This window comes from Furipterus horrens, unplaced genomic scaffold (genome assembly GCF_987537825.1).
Source record: "Furipterus horrens unplaced genomic scaffold, mFurHor1.1.pri manual_scaffold_6, whole genome shotgun sequence".
In the NCBI taxonomy this organism is placed as follows: Eukaryota; Metazoa; Chordata; class Mammalia; order Chiroptera; family Furipteridae; genus Furipterus; species Furipterus horrens.
The window spans coordinates 88,214,987-88,240,805 of record NW_028327176.1 but is presented as its reverse complement, the minus strand read 5'-3'; the positions used below and the strand labels follow the sequence as shown (position 1 = coordinate 88,240,805).

The following is a 25,819-nucleotide window of genomic DNA, read 5'->3' as shown; positions in this document are numbered from 1 at the left end:
ATTAACCAAGTGAATATGCAGTTGCTAATGCTCAGAAAAGGAAGGCCTATTCTTACCAACAGCCATTGTTGGTTATTCACTATTGGGTAAGAATACATTTCTTCTAGGAATAGCCTCAAACAGCTAGTTAGAAAAGTGTAGCATGTATATTACCTGAGCTTTGAAAATTGCCCAAGGAGGAAACTGAGGAAAAAGGAAAGTTCATATCTTATACTAAGCTGTCTTTAATTTTTGCCCAGAACTGGCCCTAATTTTGACCAGCTTGTATACTTATTTTAAGAGGCACTGACTGCTCAGAAGGAGCTGTCTTTCACATCTGCTGGTGAAAGATAAGCCCTGTCAGGCGTTTAAGTAGTTTCTCCTGCAGAGATCATTCAATGAACAAATATACCCAAGACAGCAGTATATTCAACTGGCTAGAGACAGTAGGTTCAAATGATATAATGTAGCTCCAGAGGACACAAAAAAGTTTAAAATAAAAATGAAGGTCTCTACCCCTAAGGAGGATTATGAGTCCTCAAGAGCAGGAACTGTGTCATTTAGATCTCTGTCCAGCACAAAGTCTAGGATAAGTATACTCAATTAGTGTTTACTGATAATTATACGAAGCAAATAAATGCTAATTGCCAAATAGGTAGAATGAACTAAAGGGTATATCCAACAATCCACTCACATTCTCTCACGCACTGCAAACAAACTATAATATATATGATTAACCAGACTTTTAAATCAGGATCAGGGCTAAGAGTGTCATCCGTAAACACAGAAATAACTTTCTATGTGAAGCAAAGGTAGAAGAGAGCTCCATCAGAGATAACTAGAAAGTGCAAGATGTTCAAAAAGAAGAGAGAAAGAAATTAGTAGCTCTATCTAGAATCTTTTATAATAAAACTAATATTGAAAAACTAAAAAAAGACTGTTTCTGAGAATAAAATTTTTTAAAATAATAGTTAATATTTAATAATTTCTTACATTATTCCAGGCACTGTCCGAAACATTTTTTCTATCCCCACCCAGGGGCATATTTTTCACTGTTTTTAGAAAGAGAGGAAGGAGAAAGAGAAGCATCGATTAGCTGCCTAAGGCCCAGGTCAGTGGCAACAGAGAACAAACTAAGCCTTATACCCGATTCCTTAGCATGACCTCTATGATCGAGCCTATCTCTCCCGTACAGTTTCTAGCTGTGCTCCACCCTCAAATTCTACAGTCCAGTGATACGAAACCATACAGTCTCGTAACCTCTCAAATCAGCACCACTGTTCACGCAGCCTCCTGCGCCTGGCATCTCCTTTCTTCCCCTGACTTTCAGTGCCACTCAGGCTGTACAGGGCTCATCATTTACAGGCCTGTTTTACTCTATAGGCAGTTAAATCCCTGAAAGGGAATCTTGTCTCATTTGTCTTCGAGTTCCTCTTACTTGGCATACAATGCAGGTAGTCAATAAAAGTTTAATGAAAGAATTAATGAATAAATATTCTCAGAAATAGAGTCCTCAAAGGCAGCCCAGGGCCAGGGACTAGCTGAGGGAAAGACTAGATTCCCTGAACTCTGAGATGGGCTGACACCACCAACAGCTCAATATTCAAGCTTCTGGCAGCAAGCCTTCCTCAAAGAGGCTGAAGAATCTCTCTTATGGGCCAAGAGGACTAAGAAGCCACAGCCAACTCTACCTGAAAGGGAGGTAGTGAAAGCTCTACTGAGGTTCAGCAAAAGGATATTTCCTACAATATATCACCAACCCTCTAACTTCATATCAACCTCTGTTAAGACATTCTCTAAAATAAAATGTGTGCCTGAACTGTAGCCCCTTCTTTCAGACAAGTTACAAAGCACAGATTTCAAAAAGAAAGGGAGGGGGAGAAAGGAAGGACAGAAGGAAGGAAGGAAAACATTTATCGTAGAAAAAGGAAATGCATGTTTTCAGTTCTGCCTGGGAAAGCACTAGACCAGCTGATTAGAGGCAGTCCGGATGAATAAACTTAGCCTATCCGTATCTGTATTTTCTACATATCGGAATTTCCCAACTTTCAAATGACTTGTACAAACCACAGACAGCTGCCCAGACCTCTGCCCTATCCCCACTACCACTGCAACAGAAATCATTTTGGAAAATAAAAAACAAACTGGGAGCTTCCAGAGTGCCTGTGGATTCAGAAGCTATGAAAGTAAGAACTTAGGGGAGCTAACCCTTCAGGACATATTCTGAATTAGAGTTGGTCTAATTAGAACAGCATTCCTGCTCCAAAATCTGTCCTCTACTTCCCCCGATTTGGCTGAAATCATATATCCTAAAGAACTGGGAATTTGGGCAAGAAAGTGAAATGAGCAGAGCATGTGGACCTGCTTGGGGCAGGGACACAGCAGCAGACGAGTGAGGGCAGAATCAGCAAAATGGGGTACATGAGAAGAGGGGACCTGGTAAGTGGAAAAGCAACATAAAGGACAGAAAAGAGAGTGTATCAAAAGTGAGCTTCAGCCCTGGCTGGTGGGGCTCACTGGATAGAGTGCCGGCCTGTGGGTCGCGGGTTTGATTCCCAGTCAGGGCACATGCCCGGGTTTCGGGCCAGGTCCCTAGTTGGGAGTGCACGAGAGGTAACCACACACTGATGTTTCCCTCACTCTCTTTCTCCCTCCTTTCCCCTCTCTCTAAAGAGAAATAAATCTTTAAAAAAGAAAAAGAGCAAGCTTCAGCTGTTTCAGAATTTAGTCCAAGTCAGTGGTTCTCAACCCAAACAGACTCAATTCCAGGAGTGGCATTGCCAAGAATCAGAACATTTTCTAAAATGATGAAAAACCCTTAGTAAAGTTCAAAACCAATCTTCCCCTATGGTAGTTGCTGTCCTGGAATTCACTGTAGTTTAAAACTGTGCAGTATTTTGTGTTTATATGTAAAACAGACTCTAGGTTTATACAATCTAAAACAGGCAATTTACCCACATAAATCTCAACGAACATTCCGAAGTCAAAAAAGACAAAGGATAATGCTTCTTTGGGTGAAATTATTCTGCACACTGTGTGGCACCAGCACCTCCTGGCTGCTCATTAATGCTGGTCACGCCCCTCCATCACAATCCAAAGAAGTTCTTGCAGAGATATGATCTAGATGACTTAAAAGACCTTACTCCAAGAAATAGGAAAGAAAAAACTTTTTCTTCTTCTCCTTTATCTCCCCTCCAACTTCAAATGGTTCCTGAGAACCATGATTCAGAACTCCATCTAGTGAGCTTATCCCATATATAATTAATCCACTATGGCTTTTGTGGGCTAATTTGGGACCCTATTCAACATTTATAACACTATTTCTACTGAACTATACACTCCAAATTTCAAACTAAGAAATAAAGTTTGAGAGCATAACACTTTCATAAGTCAGAGACTTAAATACACTGACCTCTCACCATCGATGTTTTAGCTTAATTTTTAAGTGATGAGCTGACATCCAAACCACATATGACCAATGTACTATAAAGACTGAATACACATGTAAAATAGCCATTGCGGTAGGCAAGTAAAACAAATACTTTATAATACATCCTTATTTTGCAGCAAGAAGATACAAACTACATATCCTTTACCTGAATTAGTAATACACTAATGTGCATTGTTTTACACTTTAGTTTTCCCCTTTATTGACTGAGTCTACTGTTCATAAATACTGGAAAGTGTTGTTAGTATCTACAATCAACACCAGTAACAAGTACTTGCCTCATGACACAAATATAAAAGGTCCCTGAATGATACTAGGTGAACTGGATTTCCTTGCCCTTCAGACCTGTGTCTGAAGGTCTAAGCACTCCTTAGACCTACCCCCAGCACTCCTCAGGTCTAAGGTTCCTGAGTTCCTACCACACCCTCCCACCCCATGCATGCAATGCACCCACTTCACCTACTCAAAGCATCCTCAAGTTTCCTGGTTCTTGAAGCAGCCAATCCCTGCCATTGTGGAGGATGCACTCCAGTGGATGTAGAGAATTGAGCTGTGATAAAAAGAATCTTTTTTTTTCCCCAGAGATTAATGCTATACTTACAGGTTATTATTCAACCAGGTTCTATATTAGGTAAGGGTAACTAGATGACCTCTATTTATTTTTTCACTCTAAGAATACAGTGTATTATTGTGCTATCTTCTTCGACTCTCTACATAAGAAAATCCTCTAAGGACCCAACCTAGTGTATACATTTCAACTATTTCACCTATGCTGAGGTCAAAGTTTCCTCCTAGTAGTATACCTTGAGATGAAACACATGATAGACAGGAACATCCCAGTTTCCTTCTCTCCTTCAGCACTGATACAAAAAGCATTCATCTCCACCTCTCTGTATTAAAATGTTAAGAAACATAATTCCTAAATATCTAAAGAATTATACATTTGGATAAGTTACGCACAACCTCGAAGATGCTGAAAAGCATTAATCTCCAGAAACTACCAGCGATTTCTCTTGAGTAATTTTAATAAGATAAATAGTAATAATCACTGGTTATTACATTTTTTCTGGACCAGCCACTTTTATACATTATTTCTAATCCTCAAAGCAACATTAAGCATTATTATCCCCTATTGTACAGATGAGGAAGCTTCAAGAAGCCAAGACTTGCTGAACACACAGCTTAAAAGTAGCAGACAAAATGCACAGCCACCTTTTAGAATCCAAAGGCTGCTTCTTCCTGCTACATTTTCATGCCCCTCCGTCAGTTTTCCAAAGCAGACAATTTCATTATTTATGAACTGTACATTAAGCTATTTATGTCAGATGCATGCAGTAGTACTGCTTTGAAATTTTTATTACTTTTAAATGCTAGTTTTAAGACACAATACAGCAGTCCCTCTATATCGCGGTCCACTTATCACAAGGTGTTTAAAAATATTATATTTAATTATTTATCGCGGATTTTTCGCTATATCGTGGGATTTTGAGGTACTGTATACGTATGTTGTTAAAGTTACATAGGTTTAAGAGTGCAAAATATGTTTAAGAACATAAGCAGTGTTTATAAAAGTGTGAAAAAGGTTAATAAGGGAGTTGGAAAGGTTAATAAGGGACTAGGAACGGTTTATAAGTGTGTGGGAAGGGTTTATAAAGCCTTAAAATTTATATAAATACTAAAATAAATGTAAGGTTCCTACTTCGCAGATTTTCACCTATTGAGGAGAGGTCTAGAATGTAACACCCGCGATAAGTGAGGGATCACTGTACAACCATTTTACCCTTGGGAAAGCGTAAGGATTGTAATACAAAAGCTATGAAATTCAAGTTTTAGTTTCTTTAGTAAAAATGGGGTGTAAGTTTACAGAATAGAGTGACACTATTTAATATTTAGGGTAGACTGAAGGCCAAACAAAAACCCAAATGCCTGTTATTTTGAAAAGGAGCTAAGCATCACATCCATCTAAGCAAAAACTTTTATGGGCTAATTATTATAAATTACCCTAATTATTTTCACTGAACCTGCCTAATTTGAGCATTCCTCCCTTCCAAAAAAGATCTTATGCTTCCAAGGTCTGATACTTGCTTGTGACTAAAATTTACGAATAGATCAGAATTAAAAAATTAAACAGAGGCAAAAATAAAGTGGCCATCTGGTTTATTACAAAGTGAAAAAAAAAAAAAGTTCAAAACATACCAGTATGGCTAAAAAAAAAAAAAAAAAAGTGCCAAGTGTTGGCAGAGATGTAGAACAACCAGAACTCCCATATACTTACAGTGGAAGTGTGAATTGCTAGAGCCACTTTGGAAAACTGTTTGGCAATATCTATTAAAATGCAATATATTGCATATCCTACAACCCAGAAATTCCACCCTTATTATATCCCCAAGAGATATGTGTATATCTGTTCACCAAAAAACACATACTAGAATGTTCCTAACAGCACTAGTCATCACAGCCCTAAACTGGGAGACTATCCAAACGTCCTTTAACAGTAAAATGTATGATATAGTCGGCGGCGGCGGCGGCAGCGGCAGCCGTCCGTCTCGAGAGACGATGGTGTAGCTTCTTAAGAGTCTATCTTCACCACCGAGAATGGTTGTGCAGTCCAACTCGGGAGTGACACGGTATCTGTCTCCTCCCGTGTTGAATCGACATCTTGCGATGACGCTGGAGTGTCCTCTCCAGTGAAGCTGAAGCTACAGAGCCTGGGCAGGGTGATATGGAGGGTCTGCTGTTGCCCATGCAGCAGACCCCCCCTCTCTTCGCAGCTGAAGGGTCCAAGGGAAAGACGGAGTCAATACAGCTTGGCTTCAGGTGCGCCGCAGGAGTTGCCGGTGTTGACTACAACGTCAAACCGCCTTAGGGACTCCGGCTCCCGATTTTCTGTCGGGGTTTACTCCCTTAGCCTTTCCCCTGAAGAGGTATGCCGCAAGGCAGCGGAGGTTTTTTGGAGTCAGAGTTTTCCTTCTCTGATGTGCCCTGACTGGAAGATCGAACCAGCGACACTTAGCTCGCAGGCCGATGCTCAATCCACTGAGCCAAACCAGCCAGGGTTAAAATGTATGATATAAATAAATACAATACCATACACAGCAATGAAAATGGAGGATCTACACCTTGATGCAACAATAGGGATTAATCTCACAAAAATAATGTTGCCTTGGCCAGGTAGCTCAGTTGGTTAGAGCACTGTCCTGATACACCAAGGTTGCAGGTATGATTCCTGGTCAGGGCACATACAAAAATCAACCAATGACTGCATAAATAAGTGGAACAACAAATAGATATTCATTCTCTCCCTCTCTCTCTCTCTCTCTCTCTCTCTCTCCCCTCCCTCCCTCTCTCTAAGAACAATAAAATAATAATAATGTTGAACTAAAGAAACCAGTCATAAAAGCAAACATATGATTTGGTTTATATAAAAAGACAAAACTATTCTATATTGTTAGAAATCAGGGTATGGTTACTCTGTTGAGGAGGTAATGATGGACAGAGACACAAGCAGGCTTCTTGGGTGCTGCTAGTAATATTATTCCTTCATGTGGGTGCTGGTGACAATGGTATGCTCAGTTTCAAATAGTGAATAGGTGAGAACCACTAGAGCAGCAGACAGAGGAGGTTAAAAAGCACGGCTCTGGAATCATAGTGCCAGCATTTTAATCTCAGTTACATCACTTACTTGTTATGATTTGGGGCGAGTTATTTAACCTCTCTGTGCCTCATCTCTATCTATAAAATGGGCCTAATACCTACCTCTTAGAGTTAGTCTGAAGATTAAATCTTCCAAAGACTTTTAAAGTACGTATTTGCACAGCTGGCTATTATTATTAAATATTTGCTAGGTAAACAAAAGCTCTTTATTCTGAAGCAACACAAAAAGATGAGGAAGAGAAACAAAGACATACAGTTTCACTATTTCTAGAAAATGTGCAAAATAATTATTTAGGAAATGAAGTTGATAACAAAGGGGTATAACCTGGAAGTCGAGACTAGTCCTACAAACCTTCACCTAAATAGACCTTGGGCAAGTGGTCAGCCTCTCTGAGCACGAGGCTCGCCAGGGCCCACCGCGGACTGTCCACAATGACCTCCTCAGCATAATGAGTACTAACAGGTGGAGGCACTGATCAGGTACTAAGAGGGCTGAGTGCACAGTCAGGCTCTCATTCTCCAAAAGAACTCTGAAATTTTTTATGCCTCTGAGTATCACCTAATACTTATGTTTTTTAAATATCTATCATGTTTATCAGCTATGTCTATGTCTCTCAAGGTCATGTTTCCTGCAGCTATTTGGAGTAAATAATTAAGACTTCTAATGGGTTTCTAAAATAGCCATCAGGTGGGTTGCTATCATTGCACTGTGGTAGTGTCCCTAACTTCTCTGGCCATGTTATAATAGTTACTCTTTATTAAACTGCACCTACATGCCAGGCACTACGATAAATACTTTATCCCCCAATCGTCAAAAAACAATGTGTTAGGTATGTAGTATTCTTCCTTATTCTCATTTTTCACAGATAAGAACATTAAGGCTCAGAAAGCCTGCCCTGCTCATTAAGTAACAGAGCTGGAAGGTGAAATCTGGCTTGTTTGGCTTCAGAGTCTATGTTTCCATGAACCATAGTACCCTGACTTATTTCACAGTCAATCAGATTTCCTCTTATTTGTACAACAAAAGGTCATTAGCTAAGGTGCTCTAAAACAAGAAAAATCTAATTTAGTGAAAAATCAATTTTGGATTTTTTTTTAAATCCTCACCTAATGACATATTTATTGATTTGAGAGAGGAAGGATCAAAGAAGGGAGGGAGAGAGAGACAGACAGACATTGATGTGAGAGAGAAACACTGATCATTTGCATTTCATCCACACTCCAACTAGGGATGGAACCCACAACCTACATATGTGCCCTGACCAAGGATTGAACCTGCAACTTAGATATGTGCCCTGACCGGGGATTGAAGCCACAAACTTTTGGTGCAATGGACAATGCTCCAACCAACTGAGCCACGTGGCCAGGCTTAATTTGGATATTTTTTTAAATGATCACCTTTGTTTCTAGTAAAGATCTCCTCCTAGGTCTATTTTAATGAATACTGTGCATTGACGCTACCTGTATTACACAGCAGTCATCCAAACCGTAGGTTAAGCTCTTAGAAGACATTTACATTTGTTCCCTCTGAATCCCCAGTGCCCAGATCAGTGTCTTGTCTAGGGCAGGCGTTTAACAAAAATATCTTGAATACCACCTCCCTCAAATCTTGTTTACTAAAATACTCTACTAATAAGGAAGATGCATTCCAACAAAGACACTTTATATCTGAAACTTCATGACTAAAATTAAACATGATATGAAAGCCACTGGGATAGCTTTCCTGCTATAAAGACACTTTTCTCCAAGTCAAGCAGCACTGTCATCATCAGTAACTAGTAACTATTAAACACCTACAAATATTTATTTAGCATAGTAACTCCTCTCTTTTCTCATCAGGCTTGGCAAGCTCCAGAAGCTACGGTTCCCCCCAAGGCAGGCCAGCCTCTGTAGGTGTAGTAGAGAGCATAAAGAGGCACAAATGTTGCACATGTTTAGACAGTTTTTACAAGTCAAGCAAATACAAAAGCCCCAAGAGTCTGACCTTTCCCTCAACCAGGCATATGTCATAGCACTCCTTCCTGGGTCCCTGAAATTGCAGCCCTGAATAATGTCCTCCCTTCCTCCTCCTCAATCAATCACCCAGCGCTAAGGAAATCAGAAACTTCCCCCATTGTCTGTCTTATCTATTCCTACTTCATCTAAAAGAAACAGTCTGTGCACTAAGGATTCATTGAATGTGTCAGCATATACTCTCACATTTTTCTTAAAAGCCCTGTCCTCATAGGGATATGAAGCACACCAAATACCTGAGCACTACAGGAGAAGGAACGCCAGCCAGGAAGCTGCTTCCTTTCCACAACACTTCACCTCCCGCTGCAACTTGACAAGTCAGTTATCCTCGCTCCACTTTTGGGCTTTAGCCTCCTTAGCCATAAAATGAGGGGGTTGAACTAGTAAAGGCTTGTTCACCTAGGTCCAGGATGCCTTGCACGGTTGAGGCATGCGCTTTAGGGGGTTCATATTTCCCTCAGCGGGGAACTTATATCCAAAATTACCTGTTCACATACGTGGATTTTTCTGGAGAAGTCTATGGCTTATATCAAACTGTCACAAAATTAACCATAGTTCATGTTTTATCGAGCACTTGCTATGTGCAAGTCACTGTGCTAAATCCTTACATATATTACCTCACGGAACCCTCACAATAACCCTTTCAAGTAGATACTATTATTACACTCATTTTCCAGCTGAATAGAGTAAACCAGAAAAGCCTGGGCTCTTAAACATAATGTTATTAGTTCGGTGAGATCATTTCTAAACCCTCAAATTCTCTGATTCTATGTTCATTCAAATTAATAGCTTTCCTTTAGCTTAATTTCCTGTCCCCTTTCACAAATATTAGTCCTACTGTTATTTAAATCTTTACACAGAACAACCAAACTCATGGAACACCCAGATGGATACTACCTGAAAAAGAATATTTTAGAGTTAATCCTAGTAAAGGATCCAAAGGCACTTTCTAGCTCAAGCAGCCAATCTGCTTTCACTTTTATAACACGCTGATTAACTAAAAGATGTATCTGAATCTATTACTAATTAAAGTCTAAAATCAAATCAAAGTTACAGTAAATAAATCAGAGTGCCAATAAAAAGAGGGGACGCAGTGGCAGCCAGAGTCACACACCACTCACCAACACATAAGAAGGCCATGAAAGGTACACTCGTGCAAGGCCAGGGTGTCTGGCTTCTCGCCCTGCTCCCACCTCCTGAAAACCACTGACTCCTGTGGAGTTAAGGCTTGAGTCACTCTCCACTCAAGATACAAAGCTGGCTAAAGGTATTATTACAACATCGCCAAGCCCCACCTGGAATAAGGAGTGAACACTAAGTGAAAGCCTAGCTCCCGAATTGTGGACACCAGTCCTGACAACCTGCAGCAGTAATGCAAGGGTCAACAGTCACGCGGTCACACCTGCAACCTGCAAGGCCTGCCACCGCTCCTCTGCCCGAATTACTGAGGGTCGTAATACCGCTTAATAAATAGCTGCAGAGCAGAAGTGGGCATTGTGAGTCCTTTTCACAGGCTGTCAAAAAACCTCCACATCTTAAAGGGAAGGTTGTTGAAACTTGATGCCCAACTCTCCTGACCTTTCTCCATTTAGTCTGTGTAATGAGAAGAGAAGCAAAGGAGGGAGAAAGGTGATTAAAGCAACGGCCCTGGGTGCAGGGATATCTTTTTCAAGGGTGATGCAACAGGGTCAGCCAGACGAGGAGGAGGAGGAGCTGGGAGCCGCTGGGAAGAAGAAACCCAGCGTGGGAGTTGGAAAGCTGAGCGGAAAATGGGTTATGAAGGCTCGTACGCGAGTTATTTAGAAGGGGCCAGGGGATAAAGGGTCTAGTCTGCAACGGGCCGAGGAAGGCCAGGAAGCGGTGGAGGACTCGGTGGGGCGAGTGCCGAGGCGGACAGAGGGCCCGGAAGGAGGGCAGCGGGTCCACGGGGGTGGGGGGCGGGCAGGAGAGGGCGCAGTCCGTGGGGGCCTCGGAGGGACGGTCACAGGGCCGAGGGGGACATGCAAGGGAGGTCGGGGTGACCTGCTCGGCGGGGTGGGAACTAAGGGAAGGGTAGCCGACCCAGAAACCCTTGAGGGTCGGGGGATAAAGGGGCTGTTAGGTTGGGGAGGAGAGCCTGGGACACCAGCTCAGGGCAGGAGCGCCGGTACCCGAGGGCCGAGGGCAAGGGAAGAACAGTGGTGACAACGGTCGGGGTCAGCGAAGCGGGGAGAAGCCAGTCTAGCTTGGTAGAAGCGGGGGCCGCCAAGGAGTCCCGGCTCGGGCGGAAGAGCGGGAGCCCGGGCCTAAGGGGGTTCGGAAGGGCCCCGGGACTGCTGCGGGCGGACGCTGGCGCTCTCACCGGGACAGGTGCTTCAGGATCTGCTTCTTAATGATCCCGGCCATGCCGGAGCCGCGGCCCTCGTGGAACGCAAGTGGGCAGCTGTGGCCTCCTCAGCCGTGAAGAGGCGGCCCCTCACCTCGTCGCGGCGCGGGGACCGGATACCGCCACCATGGCGCTCTCCCGCCCCTGCCCCGGCGCTAGGAGTTCCGCCGCGATGCCACCCACCCGCGTGCTGCGGCGACCGCCAGCCCTAGCGAGCGGCGTAGACCTAGCGCGCAGCCCTTCCGACTGGCGGCGGCCGGGGGCGCGCGTGGCCGGAGGCGGGGAGCGCGCGGCGAGGGGCGGGGTGCCAGCGAGGGGCGGGGGCGCTTGCGGCGGCGGTGGACCGGCGGGCTCCCGCCCTCTCCCCTCGTCCAGCAGCCGGCCTTCCTGCAGAGAAATGAAAGGCTTCATCTCTGAACTGCCTGTGGTTCACACTCCGGAAGTCGCCTTGAAGCATCGGGGGGACGGCGGTGTGGTGTGTCTGTAATTTTTTGCGGGAATTCGCTTATCAGTTGTACAGCTCCAGGTCCACTTCCCATTCATTTCCTTCACACATCTCACTCATTATTTGTTGAACACCAGCTAACTACTCCAGGAATCAGGGTGGAGAGTGAAAAGTAGTCTCACGGACCTGAGAGGCCCATAGAACCACTAGTTTGTACCAATGGAGAGGGGGCGCCTCGTCATCTTCTTTGTGCCCTTCTCAGCCTCTGCTGGTTAACCAATCCTGGCTCAATACTCAGGGACACCCCTCCCAAAAGTGGAGGGCACAAGAAAATGAGACAGTAATTGTTAAAATTACCAAGGACATTGGAGAACAAGTTCTTTGTTTTGCAAATGAGGAAACTGAAGCCCAGGGAAAGAGTTCAAAAGAGCTTGCCCAAGGTCACAACTATTTAGTGAGACTCAGGACAAAAGCCGGAGTCTTCTCTCAGTCCAGTACCATTTTCTCTCTGTTTCATCCATACACTGACCAATATAACCCATATGCCAGGAGCATCTGTAGATCCAATGGCAAAGGTGGGAAGGTGGCAGTTTTCTAGACTTAAACCTTCCAGCAAACACCTGAGCGAAAATAGTTCTCTAAGACAGCCTTATGGAAAATCTAGCCATTAATTAATTTTTTAAAAGAGTTTATTTATTTCCAGAGAGAGGGAAAGGGAGGGAGAAAAAGAGGAAGAGAAACATCAATGTGTGGTTGCCTCTCGAATGCCCCCAAACTGGGGACCTGGCCTGCAACCTAGGCATGTGCCCTGACTGGGAATCCAACCCATGACCTTTTGGGTCGCAAGCCAATGCTCAGTCCACGAGCCACACTAGCCAGGGTGCCACCAATTAATTTTATTAAATTCATTCTTGTGAATAGATAACACAGGCACATAATGTACAAAAACCAAGTAAAATTTCCCTCCCTCCCCTGCCATTCAGCCATTCAGTTCCCCTCCCCAAAATCTTTGTTACCTAATTCCAGAAATAGTCTAAGCATAGTCAACCATATAAATGTGAAACTTTTAAAATAAATAATCAGCAGACTTCCTGCATGCCTATGCCTCTTTCCTAGTCATAGTAAGTTCAATTTTCCCCAGCAGTTCCTCCAAAATTAGCTTTTTAAAATGGAAGCAAGTCATCCTCAGCCTAGGTGCTCTACAACCCAATCTCCTCAACAGGGCTATCATTACTTTTCCTCTTCCTACCGCTCACCGAAATACATACCAATAGATCCTCTGGAAGATATTTCTTGCTAAGGTTATTGACCATATCACTCCTTCCCAATTCTGCTGTCAGCTGCATGGGCCTCAGGGTAGTTTCTTTCATTTCATGCTTTTTTTCCTGGAGCACCCCATCAGCTGATTTGAGCACCTGTCATTAGCTATGTAAAACCAAACTTGACTCATACTCAGAGACTTAGCATCCTGTTAAGCCATTCATCATGCCTGCTGAACGAGTTACTCTTGTTGAAAGAAAAAAAAACTCATGCGCTATAAGAATATGGCCTCTCTAGGGATCATTGAATAGGAGAGTTTATTACTGCATTTATCTTTCCCTGCAATGCTAAGAATACAAGATGCATAAAAACAAAAAGATTTAGGGACAATCCATACCTTTTTTTTAAGTTAAGCATTTTATTTTGAGATTATTGTATATTAACATTCAATTGTAAGAAATAATACAAATATTTCCCTGTACTTTTTTCCAAATTTACCCAATGGTAACATCTTGCAAAACTTTAGTACAATATATCACAACCAGTATACAGAACATTTTTTTCTTTCAGTATGAATGCCTTTTTTTTTTCTTTTTTCTTTTTTTGAGAGAGAGAGGAAGGGAGAGTCAGGGAGACAGAGAGAAGCATTAATTTGTTGTTCCACTAATTTATGCATTCATTGGTTGCTTCTTGCATATGAGCTGACCAGGGAGGGAACCACAATCTTAGTGTACCAGGACGACTTTCTAACAAACTGAGCTGCCCGGCCAAGGCCAAAATGCACTTATGTGAATGCCTTTTATTTCCTTGTCTTGCCTTATTGAGCTGGCTACAACCCCTGGCACTTTGTTTAATAGGACTGGTGAGAGCAGACATCCTCTTTTTGTTCCCAATTTTGGAGGGATAGCATTAAGTCTTTATTAAACCATTAAGTATAATAGTAATTGTAGATTTGGGGGGATGCTTTTGATCAAGTTGAGAAAGTTTTCTATTCTCACTTTCCTGAGCGCTTTTTCAAGAATTAATGATTAATTTTTTCAAATGCTTTTTCTGTGCAGAAGGCTTCGTTCATGTGATTTTAGCCTGATAACATGTCAGATTATACTGATTAATTTTCAAATACTAAACCAGCCTGCATTCCTGTAATAAACCTCATTTGGACATGGTGTATTGCTTTCATATATTGATGAATTTTATTTGTTAATATTTGGTTAAGAATTTGTATGTTTCCTTGATAGCTAATGATATTGAGCATCTTTGCATGTGCTAACTTGAATATCTTCTTTGGAGAAATGTCTATTCAGATCCCTTGTTCTTTTCTAAATTAGATGTTTATATTTTTATTATTAAGTTGTAATATTTCTTTTTATACTCTAGATACAAATCCCTCATTAGATATAATTTGCAAAAAATTTCCCCCATTCTGTGAGTTGTCTTTTCATTTTCCTGATGTCTTTTGAAACACACACAAAAATTGATTTTGGTGATATGCAGCTCATCTTTTTTGTTGTTGCTCTGCTTTTAGTGTTATACCTAAGAAAGCATTATCTAATCCAGGGTCATGACTATTTACATCTATGTTTTCTTCTAAAAGTTGTATAATTTTAACTCTTACATTTAGGAATTTCATTCATTTTCAGTTAATTTTTGTATATGGTGTGATGAAGGTGACCAACTTTAATATTTTGCATATGATTATCTAGTTGTCTAAACATCATTTGTTGCAAAGAACATTCTTTCCACACTGAATTATCTTGGTGAAAATCAATTATCGGTAAAAGTAAGGGCCTATTTATGGACTCTCAAGTCTATTTCGTTCATCTCTATGTCCTTCCTTATCAGCTGACTTCTCAAAAGAAACTTTGCAGGCAAGAAAGGACTGGCAAGAAGTATCCAGTGTGATGAAAAGCAAGGACCTACAACCAAGATTACTCTATCCAGCAAAGCTATCCTTTGGAATGGAAGGACAGATGAAGCGTTTCCAAGACAAGGTAAAGCTAAAGGAGTTCACCATCACCAAGCCATTATTATATGTAATGTCAAAGGGACTTACTTAAGAAATAGAAGATCAAAACTATGAACATTAAAATGACAACAAATTCACAACTATCAACAACTGAATCTAAAAAATAAAAACAAAATCCAACTAAGCAAATCAGGATAGAAACAGAATCATAGGTATGGAGATCATTTAGAGGGTTATCAGCTGGGGGAGAGAAAGAAATGGGGAAATGGTGCAGGGATTAAGAAGCGTAATTGGTTGGTACAAAATAGACAGGGGGAAGTTAAGAATAATAAGGGAAAGGGTGAAACCAAAGAACTTATATGCACGACCTACGGACATGAACTAAGAGAGGTGGGATTGTTGGAGGGAAGGGGGGATACTGGGTGGAGGAGAGCAAAGGGGAAATAATTGGGACTACTGTAACAACATAATCAATAAAATATACTTAAAAAAATAATTTATTTATTTGTTTATTTATTTTTAGAGAGAGGGGAAAGGAGAAAGAGAGGGATAGGAACATCACTGTGTGGTTGCCTCTCACTCGCGCCCCCAACTGGGGATCTGATGTGCAACCTAGTAATGTGCCCTGACTGGGAATCGAACCAGCGACACTTGGCTCACAGACCAATGCTCAATCCACTGAGCCGCAGCAGCCAGAGCTAATAAAATATACTTTTTAAAAAGTTCTCTAAACAGAAAGGTAACAATCACTGAATGACTCTGATAACATCAAGAAAAATGAACAAATACGGTAAGCAAAAATATAGGTAGGTACAATAGACTTTACTTTTCCTGAGTTTTCTGAATCATGTTTGATGGTTGGAGGGGAGCAAAGGGAAAAGAAATTGGGACAACTGTAACAACATCAATAAAATATAGTTTAAAAAAAAAAAGTATTCCATCCCCACAAAGATTTACCTCATACTAACCCTTTATAGTCAGTCTCTGCTCCTCCTACCCCCAACACCATTCCTAACTCCTGAAACTATTAATTTGTTCCTCATCGCAATAATTTTGTCATTTATATAGATTATATCATGCAGTGTGACCTTTTCAGAGTGGCTTTTTTTCAGTCAGCATAGTGCCCTTGAGATTCATCCAAACTGTTGAATATTTAATAATGAACTAAGAGATGTGGCCATCTTGCCAAGCAGGTGAGGTACGCTTCTGGGTCTGAAAGTGATCAGCTAAGTGTTTTTGTTTTTGTTTTAATGTATGGATGATGGAATATGGCTCAGCAATAAGAAGGAATAAACTATTGATACATTTGTACATACTATGCTATGTATGCAACAAGAGAACATACATAATGCCCAAAGAAAGACTAGCAAACAAGGAAAAGTAATTTTAGGGAAAACTCAAGAGCAAAGATTTGTAATTGCTGTCTATAAGGATTCTTGAGATTAGTTTCTAGCTGGTGGTAGCTATGACTTCTTAAAACAACTTTATTGACATATAACAAAGTACAGATTTTTTAAAGCATAAACACAGTTATTTACTAACCAAAGGGTTTGTCTTAATTAAGCACTTGGGAACAGTTGCCTGTAAAATGTTTGTGGTGAAGACAGCCAAAGAGTAATGAAAAAAAAAAAAGAAAGCGTGGAGAGATTTATTCATTGAACTGAGCTTGTTTATCTTCACGGCTAATTTCTGTCCAGAAGGATGATGGAATTTTTACTCTACTTTGTCACAGATCTGAGTACAGGTGACATTGTTCATGACGCATCCCACCACCATTTTCCCGCTTTCCAGTCTTCTCGTGATTGTGCTTTTCTTCCCATCCCACTCCTGATGTTGAACCAATATGCCATTTACAAAGTTGCAGATGGTCCTGAGTTTTCCTGCCCTCAGCTGTATTTTCTTCAAACTTCTCTCCCAGGTTACATGAGAACCATGTCGTTTTCAATGTGCTCCCAGTTTCTATGGTGAAGTTTTTGCTGTCAAAAGTGATGATACAGTCTGGTTTGGCCATGGCACCCATTTTCCACAGAGCCATTCCCACACCTAGTTCCTTCATGTACTCGTCAAAGCCTTTGCTCTCCACTAAGTGCCATCTTCCCAGGAGCTGCTGAATAGTAGCCACAGCAGGTGCAGGAGGCGTGCGGGCAACCAAAGCAGAGTGCAGTACTAGGAGCGTGCAACAAAGTACAGATATTTATTAAAGTATACAATTTAGAGTTTTGACACACACACACACACACACACACAGTCAGTGAAATCACAATCAAGATAATGAACATATCCATCACTCTTCACAGGTCTAGCTGTTTCGAGCTACTCTGGCCTCCCTGCTGTTCCTCCAAAACAGCAAGCAGACTACCACATCAGGGTCTTTGGGCTTGCAGTTCCCTCCGCATGGAAAGATTGTGCCCTAGACATCAGCATGGCTCCCTCTACCCCCCTCACCAGTCCCTTCATGTCTTTCCCCCTAAGTAATCCCTAATCTGGCACTCTCTATGCTCTTTGCCTGCTTTATTTTTCTCCATGGCACATAGCACACAACCTTGGTATTTTCTATTCGTTTACTGTCTACTTTCCACTTTATAATATAAGCTTCATAAGAGGAAGAACTTTGCTTTACTATTGTGTTCCCATCATTTAGAACAGTGTCCAAACTCAGAGCAATTATTAGTAGCAGAGGCAAGCTTTTCTAGGGCAAGTTCATCAATACTACTCTTCTCCTAAGCATCTTATATATTTTTAAAGATTTTGTTTATTTAAAGAGAGGGGAAAGGAGGGAGAGAGAGAAACATGAATGTGTGGTTGCCTCTTGTGTGCCCCCAACTGGGGACCTGGCCCACAACCCAGGCAAGTGCCCTGACTGGGAATCAAACCCTCAATCCTTTGGTTCGCAGGCCAGCACTCAACCCACTGAGCCACACCAGCCAGGGCCTGAGCATCTTATTTTTATCAGTTAAGTTTTAGGTTCTGCTCCATATATCAGAAAACTCAAAACAATATGTGACTTCAATTTTAAAAAGATGTTTATTTCATAAGACAAGTCTAAGGCAGGCAGCTCTTCGGAGCTCTTCAATCATTATTGACCTAGGCTCCTTCTGTCTTGCTAACACCATCCTTAGTTGCCAATTCCTGGTCCAACATGTTGCTTGCATTTCAAACATCTTACTTACTTTCCTGTCAAGAATAAAGAGGGCAGAAAAAGGGCATGTTCTCTCCTGCCACAAGGCCATACCAAGCTACAAACTATGGTGCATGTACTGTTCTTTACAGATGGCCATGGATCCCGATGAATATTCGGTATTCTATCATTATTATGAATAGTGATAGATACTGGAATGGGCAATTAGTAACGTCTGTCTGCTACCCTAGGCTCTATTGTGTTACTCTTCTTTTTGTCCCTGTTTACATGCTTCAGTCTACCAGAGAGGCCTGAAGAGGTAAAAGGGATAAAGGGGGGAAATGTAGCATTTGAATATAGAGGTAAAATTCTTCACCCTACGTTTTGCTTCTTCATTCAACAACCACCTCCCCAAAGTACTAGAATGCGACATACAAGCAAAGGAGAGAGCAGAAGGATTAGGAGACCTGTTTCTCAGTGTCATTGTGAAAGGTAATATAGTACTTACAAAGGGCCTTGAGATCTTGGCTTCCTGTGCTGTGCTCTAAGTCTTACCATTAAATGAGGACATGAGTCAATGGGCTTTTCTTAGTTGGCAACTAGGGAAAGAGTTATTCAAAAGGAACAAGTATGAAGAAATTGGAAAATCACCTTGATAAGTGATCAAAATTACTATCGCCAACAAAGGGACAATAGATGGACTCTGCGTGCCTGTGCCTGCCTACAGATGTGGTGTCTTAGGGCCACAGCTGTGAACGTGTAACAGGATGTAATCATGGGGAAACATCAGGCAAAACCCAAACGAGGACTGAGGGACATTCTGTTAAACAAAAGTTTCATAAAAGACAAAGAGAGGCTGAAGGATTGTTCTGAATCAAAGGAGATTAAGGAGATTTGATTGAAAAGTTAAGAACATGATTCTAGAGAGGATCCTGTATTGGAATGGACAAAGAATACAAGGACAATGTTGGCTCAATGGACAAAAATGAAATATAGTTGATAGATTAAATTATTTTTCTTTAAAAAATTTTTATTTGATTTTAGAGAGAGAGGAAGGGAGGGGGAGAGAGAAAAAAAAGAGAGGGTGGGGGGAGAGACAATGATTTGTTGTTCCACTTATTGATGCATTCATTGGTTGATTTTTGTATATACCTTGACCATGGATTGAACCCACAACCTCAGTGTATTGGGAAGATGACCTAACCCATTAAGCTACTCAGGCAGGGGCACGGTTGATAGATTGTTGAATCAGGTTTATTTTCTGAGATTGATAACTAAACTATTATTGTGTAAGCAGATGTACTCATTCTTAGGAAATACACACTCAGGAATTTATGGTAAAGGGCATGATATAAGCAACTTTCAAATGGCTCAGGAAAAAAGAGATAACAAGCAGGCAAATAATACAGCAAATGGGTGAAATGCTAACAGCTAACAACAGGTGATCCTGGTCAAAGGGTATAAGTGTTCTTTGTCCAGTTCTTGCAATGTTTCTGCAAGTTTAAAATCCAATCCCTTTTCCCCCACCAAAGAGCAAGGATAATAAATAATATTCAGATTAGTTTATTCCTACCCATATCTGATGCACAATTCTAGATGCTGTATTTGATTCTATGCCAAAATTCTAACTTAAACTTTGAATTGGGAAAGAAAGGAATGACTTCAATTAGTTAACATTTATTAAGGTTTTCATGCAAACCAATATAGTACGACAACAGCCTTCAAGACACTTCTGTCAGAGGAACCTAAGGCAGACCAGGCTTTTTTTCTGTTCACTCAATGTATCTAGAAGCCTGAAAGATACCATCTGAGTGCAACTATGTAATTGGGACAATCACCACCGAACTTTTTCCATACAGGAGGACCAAATTAACCAGTGGCTCTATGCAAGGATCCCATTTCTCAGGCAGCTTGGAACCAAGGGGCCTGGCATTCTGACAAACCATTAAGGCTGTGGAAGTGGGAATGATGATAGCTTGAACTTTAACTGCACTCCCTGTGCCTTTGGATCTGCCCACAGCAAAGGCAGCAAGTATGTTACCCCATATCTACACTAATTTCACCAGTTCTTGGTATCTAGTAATACTGATTGCACCTATACAAGTTCTTACACACTCTTGAGAAAGCTTCCTTTTAAGATTTTTCCTAAGTACCCAAGACTATTTTTAAAAACTTAGAATAGGTACCTGTGAGCTTCTGTGTATACACAAAAGACACTCCACCTTCAGCCTGACAGAGCTATCCAAACCAGAAACTTGCTGACTCCCATGTAAGCTTAGTTGCCACAGTTTCCGCTAACAAACTCTTCTTTTTTAAAAAAAATTTATTTATTTTTAGAGAGGGGAAGGGGGAAGAAACATGAATGTGAGAAACATCAATCATTTGCTTCTCATATGCACTGCAACTGGGGACTGAACCCGCAACCCAGGCAATTGCAACTTCGCTTTGCAGTACAGCTCCCAACTGAGCCACCTGTCAGGGCTTCCCTAACAAACTCGTAAATCTGCAGGATATTTTAATAACAAACCTAAGCTATAAATTCAGACACATAAACTATGAATTTCTGAGACTTAAGTCTTCCTTAAAAGACGTGACTAAAAGTAGAAGTTACAAGTAGTTCTGGCAAAGGCTCAGACTAGGAAGCTGATTGAGCTTCTACAGAGGCTGAGTATAAAGGTTATCTCTTGGTCAGGATCTCTATTTCTAACCTTTTCTTTACCTAGATAAGGTCATTTACTTGTCTAAATTAGCTCCTCTTCAAAATACTAATTTCTAGGGGGGAAAATGCAACCCACTTATTGCCATTTCAATTTCTAGCTACAAATTTATAAAGAACAGAACAAAACCCCATAAAAAGAGCTAAACGAAATGGATAGGCAACCCATCAGATGCAGAATTCAAAACACTGGTGATAAGGATGCTCAGAGAATGCATAGAGTACAGCAAATAAATAAATAAAGGAAGAAATGAACATTGCACGAGGTGTAATAAAAACACACAAGGAACCAGCAGTGAAAGGAAGGAAGCCTGGATTCAAATCAACGATTCTAAAAGACAGCTTTGCTGGATAGAGTAATCTAGGTTGTAGGTCCTTGCTTTACATCACTTTGAATACTTCTTGCCAGCCCCTTCTTGCCTGCAAAGTTTCTTTTGAGAAATCATTTGAGTGTCTTATAGGCACCCCATTGTAGGAAACTCTCTGCTTTCTCTTGGTGCTTTTAAGATTCTCTTTTTATCTTGAACCTCTGGCATTTTAATTATAATGTGCCTTGGTGTGGTCCTCTTTGGGTCCAACTGGTTTGGGGCTCTCGGTGCTTCCTGGACTGTATGTTTATTTCCTTCACCAAATTAGGGAAGTTTTTTCATTATTTTTTCAAATAAGTTTTCAATTTCTTGCTCATCTTCTCCTACTGGCACCCCTATGATTTGGATGTTGGTATGTTTAAAGTCCCAGAGGCTCCTAGGCCTCTCCTCGTTTTTTCTTTGCATTATTGTTTCTTCTTTTTGTTCTGGGTGAATGTTTATTTCGTCCTTCTGTTCCAAATCGTTGATTTGAATCCCAGCTTATATTTTTATTACACTTTGTGCAACCTTCATTTCTTCCTTTATTTTAAAGTATATTTTATTATGTTGTTACAGTAGTCTCAATTTCTTTTCCCTTTGCTCCCCTCCACCCAGTACCCCTCTTCTCTTCAGCAATCCCGCCCCACTTAGTTCATGTCCATGGGTCGTGCATATAAGTTCTTTGACTTCACCCTTTCCTAAATTATTCTTAACTTCCTCCTATTTGTACGAACCAATTATGCTTCTTAATCCCTGCACCATTTCCATTTCTCCCCCTTCCCCTTCCCAGCTGATAACCCTCCAAATAATCCACATACCTATGATTCTGTTCTTATTCTAGTTTGCTTAGTTGGGTTTTGTTTTGATTTTTTTAGATTCAGTTGTTGATAGTTGTGAGTTTGTTGTCATTTTAATGTTCATAGTTTTGATTTTCTATTTCTTAAATAAGTTTCTTTGACATTTTACATAATAATAGCTTGGTGATGATGAACTCCTTTAGCTGTACCTTGTCTGGGAAGCCCTTTATGTGACCTTCCATTCTAAATGATAGCTTTGCTAGATAGAGGAATCTTGGTTGTAGGTCCTTGCTTTTCATCACACTGAATGCTTCTTGCCAGCCCCTTCTTGCCTGCAAAGTTTATTTTGAGAAATCAGCTGATAGTCTTATAGGCACCCCTTTGTAGGTAACTCTCTTCTTTTCTCTTGCTGCTTTTAAAATTCTCTCTTTAACCTTTAGCATTTTAATTATTATGTGTCTTGGTGTGGTCCTCTTTGGTTCTAGCTTGTTTGGGATTCTGTGCTTCCTGGACTTGTATGTCTATTTCCTTCGCCAAATTTGGGAAGTTTTCCTTATTTTCTCACGTAAAATTTCAATATCTTGCTCTTCGTCTTCTTCTGGCACCGCTATGATTCAGATATTGGCACATTTAAAGTTGCCCCAGAGGTTCCACGGCCTCTCCTCATTTTTTTCAATTCTCATTTCCTCATTCTGTACTGGTTGACTGTTTTTTTCTACCTTATGTTACAAATTATTGATTTGAACTCCGGTTTCCTTCCCTTCACCATTGGTTTTGTGTGGATTATCCACTGTTTCATTTAGAGTAGCTTTCACTTCTTCCCTTATGCATTTGCCGTACTTAAGCATATCTGTCAAGCATTTCTGTGAGCACCTTCATCACCAGTGTTTTGAACTCTACGTCTGTTAGGTGGCTATCTCCTCATCTGTTAGGTTGGCTGTCTCCTTATCGCTTAGTTCTTCCCCTGGAACCTTGATCCATTCCCTCTTTTGGGCCATACTTCCCTGTGTCTTCATCTTGGCAGGCTTCTTTTTTGCCTCTGTGTCTTAGGTAGAGCTGTCGCACCTGTTACATTGTAAGGGATGGAGCCATAGGTATTCGTCAGTACAGGGCGACCCGTTTCACCAGGTTTTGGCGCTGTATGTGGGGGAGGGGTCTGAGAGGGAACAATGCCGCTTGCTCAGCACTCGCCCCTTTTCCAGGCACTTGTCCAACTTCTGTATGGGACTGGCACCTCTCTAGCTGTTGCCCTGGCCGTCGTTCCCAGAGTGGGTGGGTCTGTGGACATTCTAGGACCGAGGGGGCCCTTTAAACAAGCAGACTGCTGAGAGACAGGCAGTTTCTTCCTCCACCCCAACCCCCACTGATTCGCACAGTCAGAAGCAATGAGGCTTTATTTTCCCTGGCGCTGGGACTGTAAGCTGCAGTCTGGTCTGGTCCTGGGAGCACTCCCCAGGTGTCCTTCCTAACTTTTTAAAATGCGTGACTATGCTTTCCATTGGCCTGCTGCTGCCACCACCACCACACTGCATCCTCTCCCCCTTGGCTCCACCTATCCTACCTTCTGGACGAGTATTTCTTCTTTATATCTTTGTTTGTTGGACTTACATCAGCTCAATTTTCTGGACCTTCTGGTTGTCTCTAGTTTTGAGGTAGTTGTAGTCCTTCTTAGTTGTGAATGGAGACGCAGTGTCTGTCTATGCCTCCATCTTGGCTGGAAGTGCCTGTTCCTTATTTTATTTTCTTCCCTTACTCTGTGAGTTCTCTGAGCATCCTTATCACCAGTGTTTTCCACTCTCCATCTAACGGATTGGCTATCTCCGTTTCATTTACTTCCTTTTCTGTTCTCTTATTTAGGCCAATATTTCTTTGTCTCAATTTGGCAGCCTCCCCGTGTGTTTGTGTGTATGGGTTGGAAATGCTTTTATTCCCTATCTTAATAGCTTGGCTTATGTAGCAAAGGCACCTGTACATTGTGTGGGGCAGAGCCTTAGGTAATTGCCAGCAACCTGCTTCCCCGCTTTGTAGCTCTGTTTGTGGAGGTGGGCTCAGAGAATGGACAATGCTGCTGCCAGGCTTCTGGTAATTTGCCCAGCTCTCATCGTTTCCAGTCACTTCACTCACTTCCTATATGCAACTGGCACCCTTCTAGTTGCTGTTCTGGGGTTTGCGTACATTTTAAGACCATGCAGGCCCTTTAAATGGCAAAAATCCAGCAGTTTCTTCCACCACCCCAACTCCCAACTGCTTTTTACAGCCAGAGGTAATGGGGGTTTACCTTCCCGGTGCTGAAACCTGGGCTTTGCTGTCTGGTCTGGGGCTGGGATCATTTGCTCTCAGGTTATCCCTCCCAATTCTTATCAGCCACATGTGAATGTTGAACCAAGTGTTCCACCCCTGTCTCCCCACCCTGTCTCTGCAACTCTGGCCCTCATACCTGTCCGGATGAATGTGGCTTCTTTGAATCCCTGGTTGTCGGAATTCCATATAGTTCGATTTTCTGATGGTTCTGGTTGTTTTTGAGATCTGATTGTAATTCTTTCTATGGTTGCACGAGAAGCAAAGCATGTCTACCTACACCTCCATCTTGATCGAAAGTCCTGGAACGTTTATTTTGAATAAGGTTCCCTGTGATTCTGATCATCAGCCAGATTGCAAACTGCTGGTTTATGACACTGTCTGCCATAACATAACTAAACAACAACCTCAGATGACAAAAGTGGTTTTTGGTTTTGAAATAATGATTCAAAGTCCGAAAGATACAAGGTGACCAGCTTTTCTCTATCCCTGCCCCCCAGCACCCATTTACTCTTCATGGGCAACGAATATTACCAGTGGCTTATCTGTCCTGCCAGAGACCTTTATGCATACAAAGTCACATATAAATATTTCCTTTTAAAAAGGATAGAAGCAAACAATACCTTGTTATATGAACAAACCAAAGTGCAAAACAGTATGTTATCTTGGAAATCTTTCCCCAACAATACACAGAGCTGCTTTATTCTATTTTAGCCAGCATGGTATATGCCATTTTGTAGCTGAATCATACTTGATAAATCAGTCCCCTTTCGTTGGATATGTTATTTTCCAATCTTTTGCCACAACACATAATCACGTACACATGCAATCGAATACATGTGCAAGTGTATTTGTAGGATCAATTTCTAGACATGGAAATGCTAAGCCAAGGGACATAGGTAAATCTGATTTTGCCAAATTGCCCTCCCCAAAATTTATAACAATTTTCACTCTCACTTATAATGTGAGATAGAAGTTTGGGTTTTACAATGAGTTGAATATGAACAGTGCCAATGGCTAACTTTCTAGATGCTTCTCTGAAAATATCACACCTTTATAGCCCAGGGATGTAACAAATGACATTCTGAAGGAAACTTCTGCACTATGGAAATTTGAATAATTTTACCACTGCTATTAGAAAGATTTCTGACTATTTGAGACCCAAGAAAAAGAGGAGCTGGGAGAAAAAGAGAAGTTGAGTTAAGGCAATCCTTGCTATTCTTAGCTGACATGAACGCATTGTGAAGTCTTGTTCCCTAAGTCAGCATAAAAGGCTTAAAATTTTCCACTTACTACACAAAGTAGTATTCGTGTGAAAAATTAACCAATTGTGCTGTTTATTATTTTAGTTAAGATAACTTTACAAGTGTTATATTTACCAAAGTCTTACACAAGTTTACTAAATAAAGGCAT

At 41.4% G+C, this 25,819-nt stretch overlaps 1 protein-coding gene and 1 pseudogene across 1 annotated transcript in view; both read right to left on the bottom strand.

Moving 5' to 3' along the window:
- BLTP3A (bridge-like lipid transfer protein family member 3A) overlaps window positions 1–11,695 on the bottom strand; it is a 64,955-nt gene extending 53,260 nt beyond the window's left edge. Inside the window, exon 1 of the mRNA XM_090282252.1 lies at window positions 11,436–11,695. Coding sequence (XP_090138378.1) covers window positions 11,436–11,479 — 44 coding nt within the window. The 5' untranslated portion in view covers window positions 11,480–11,695. The remainder of the gene's footprint in view (window positions 1–11,435) is intronic.
- A 5,148-nt stretch (window positions 11,696–16,843) lies between these two features.
- Window positions 16,844–24,438, bottom strand: LOC150006865 (fatty acid-binding protein 5 pseudogene; annotated as a pseudogene).
- Between the last annotated feature and the right edge of the window lie 1,381 nt (window positions 24,439–25,819).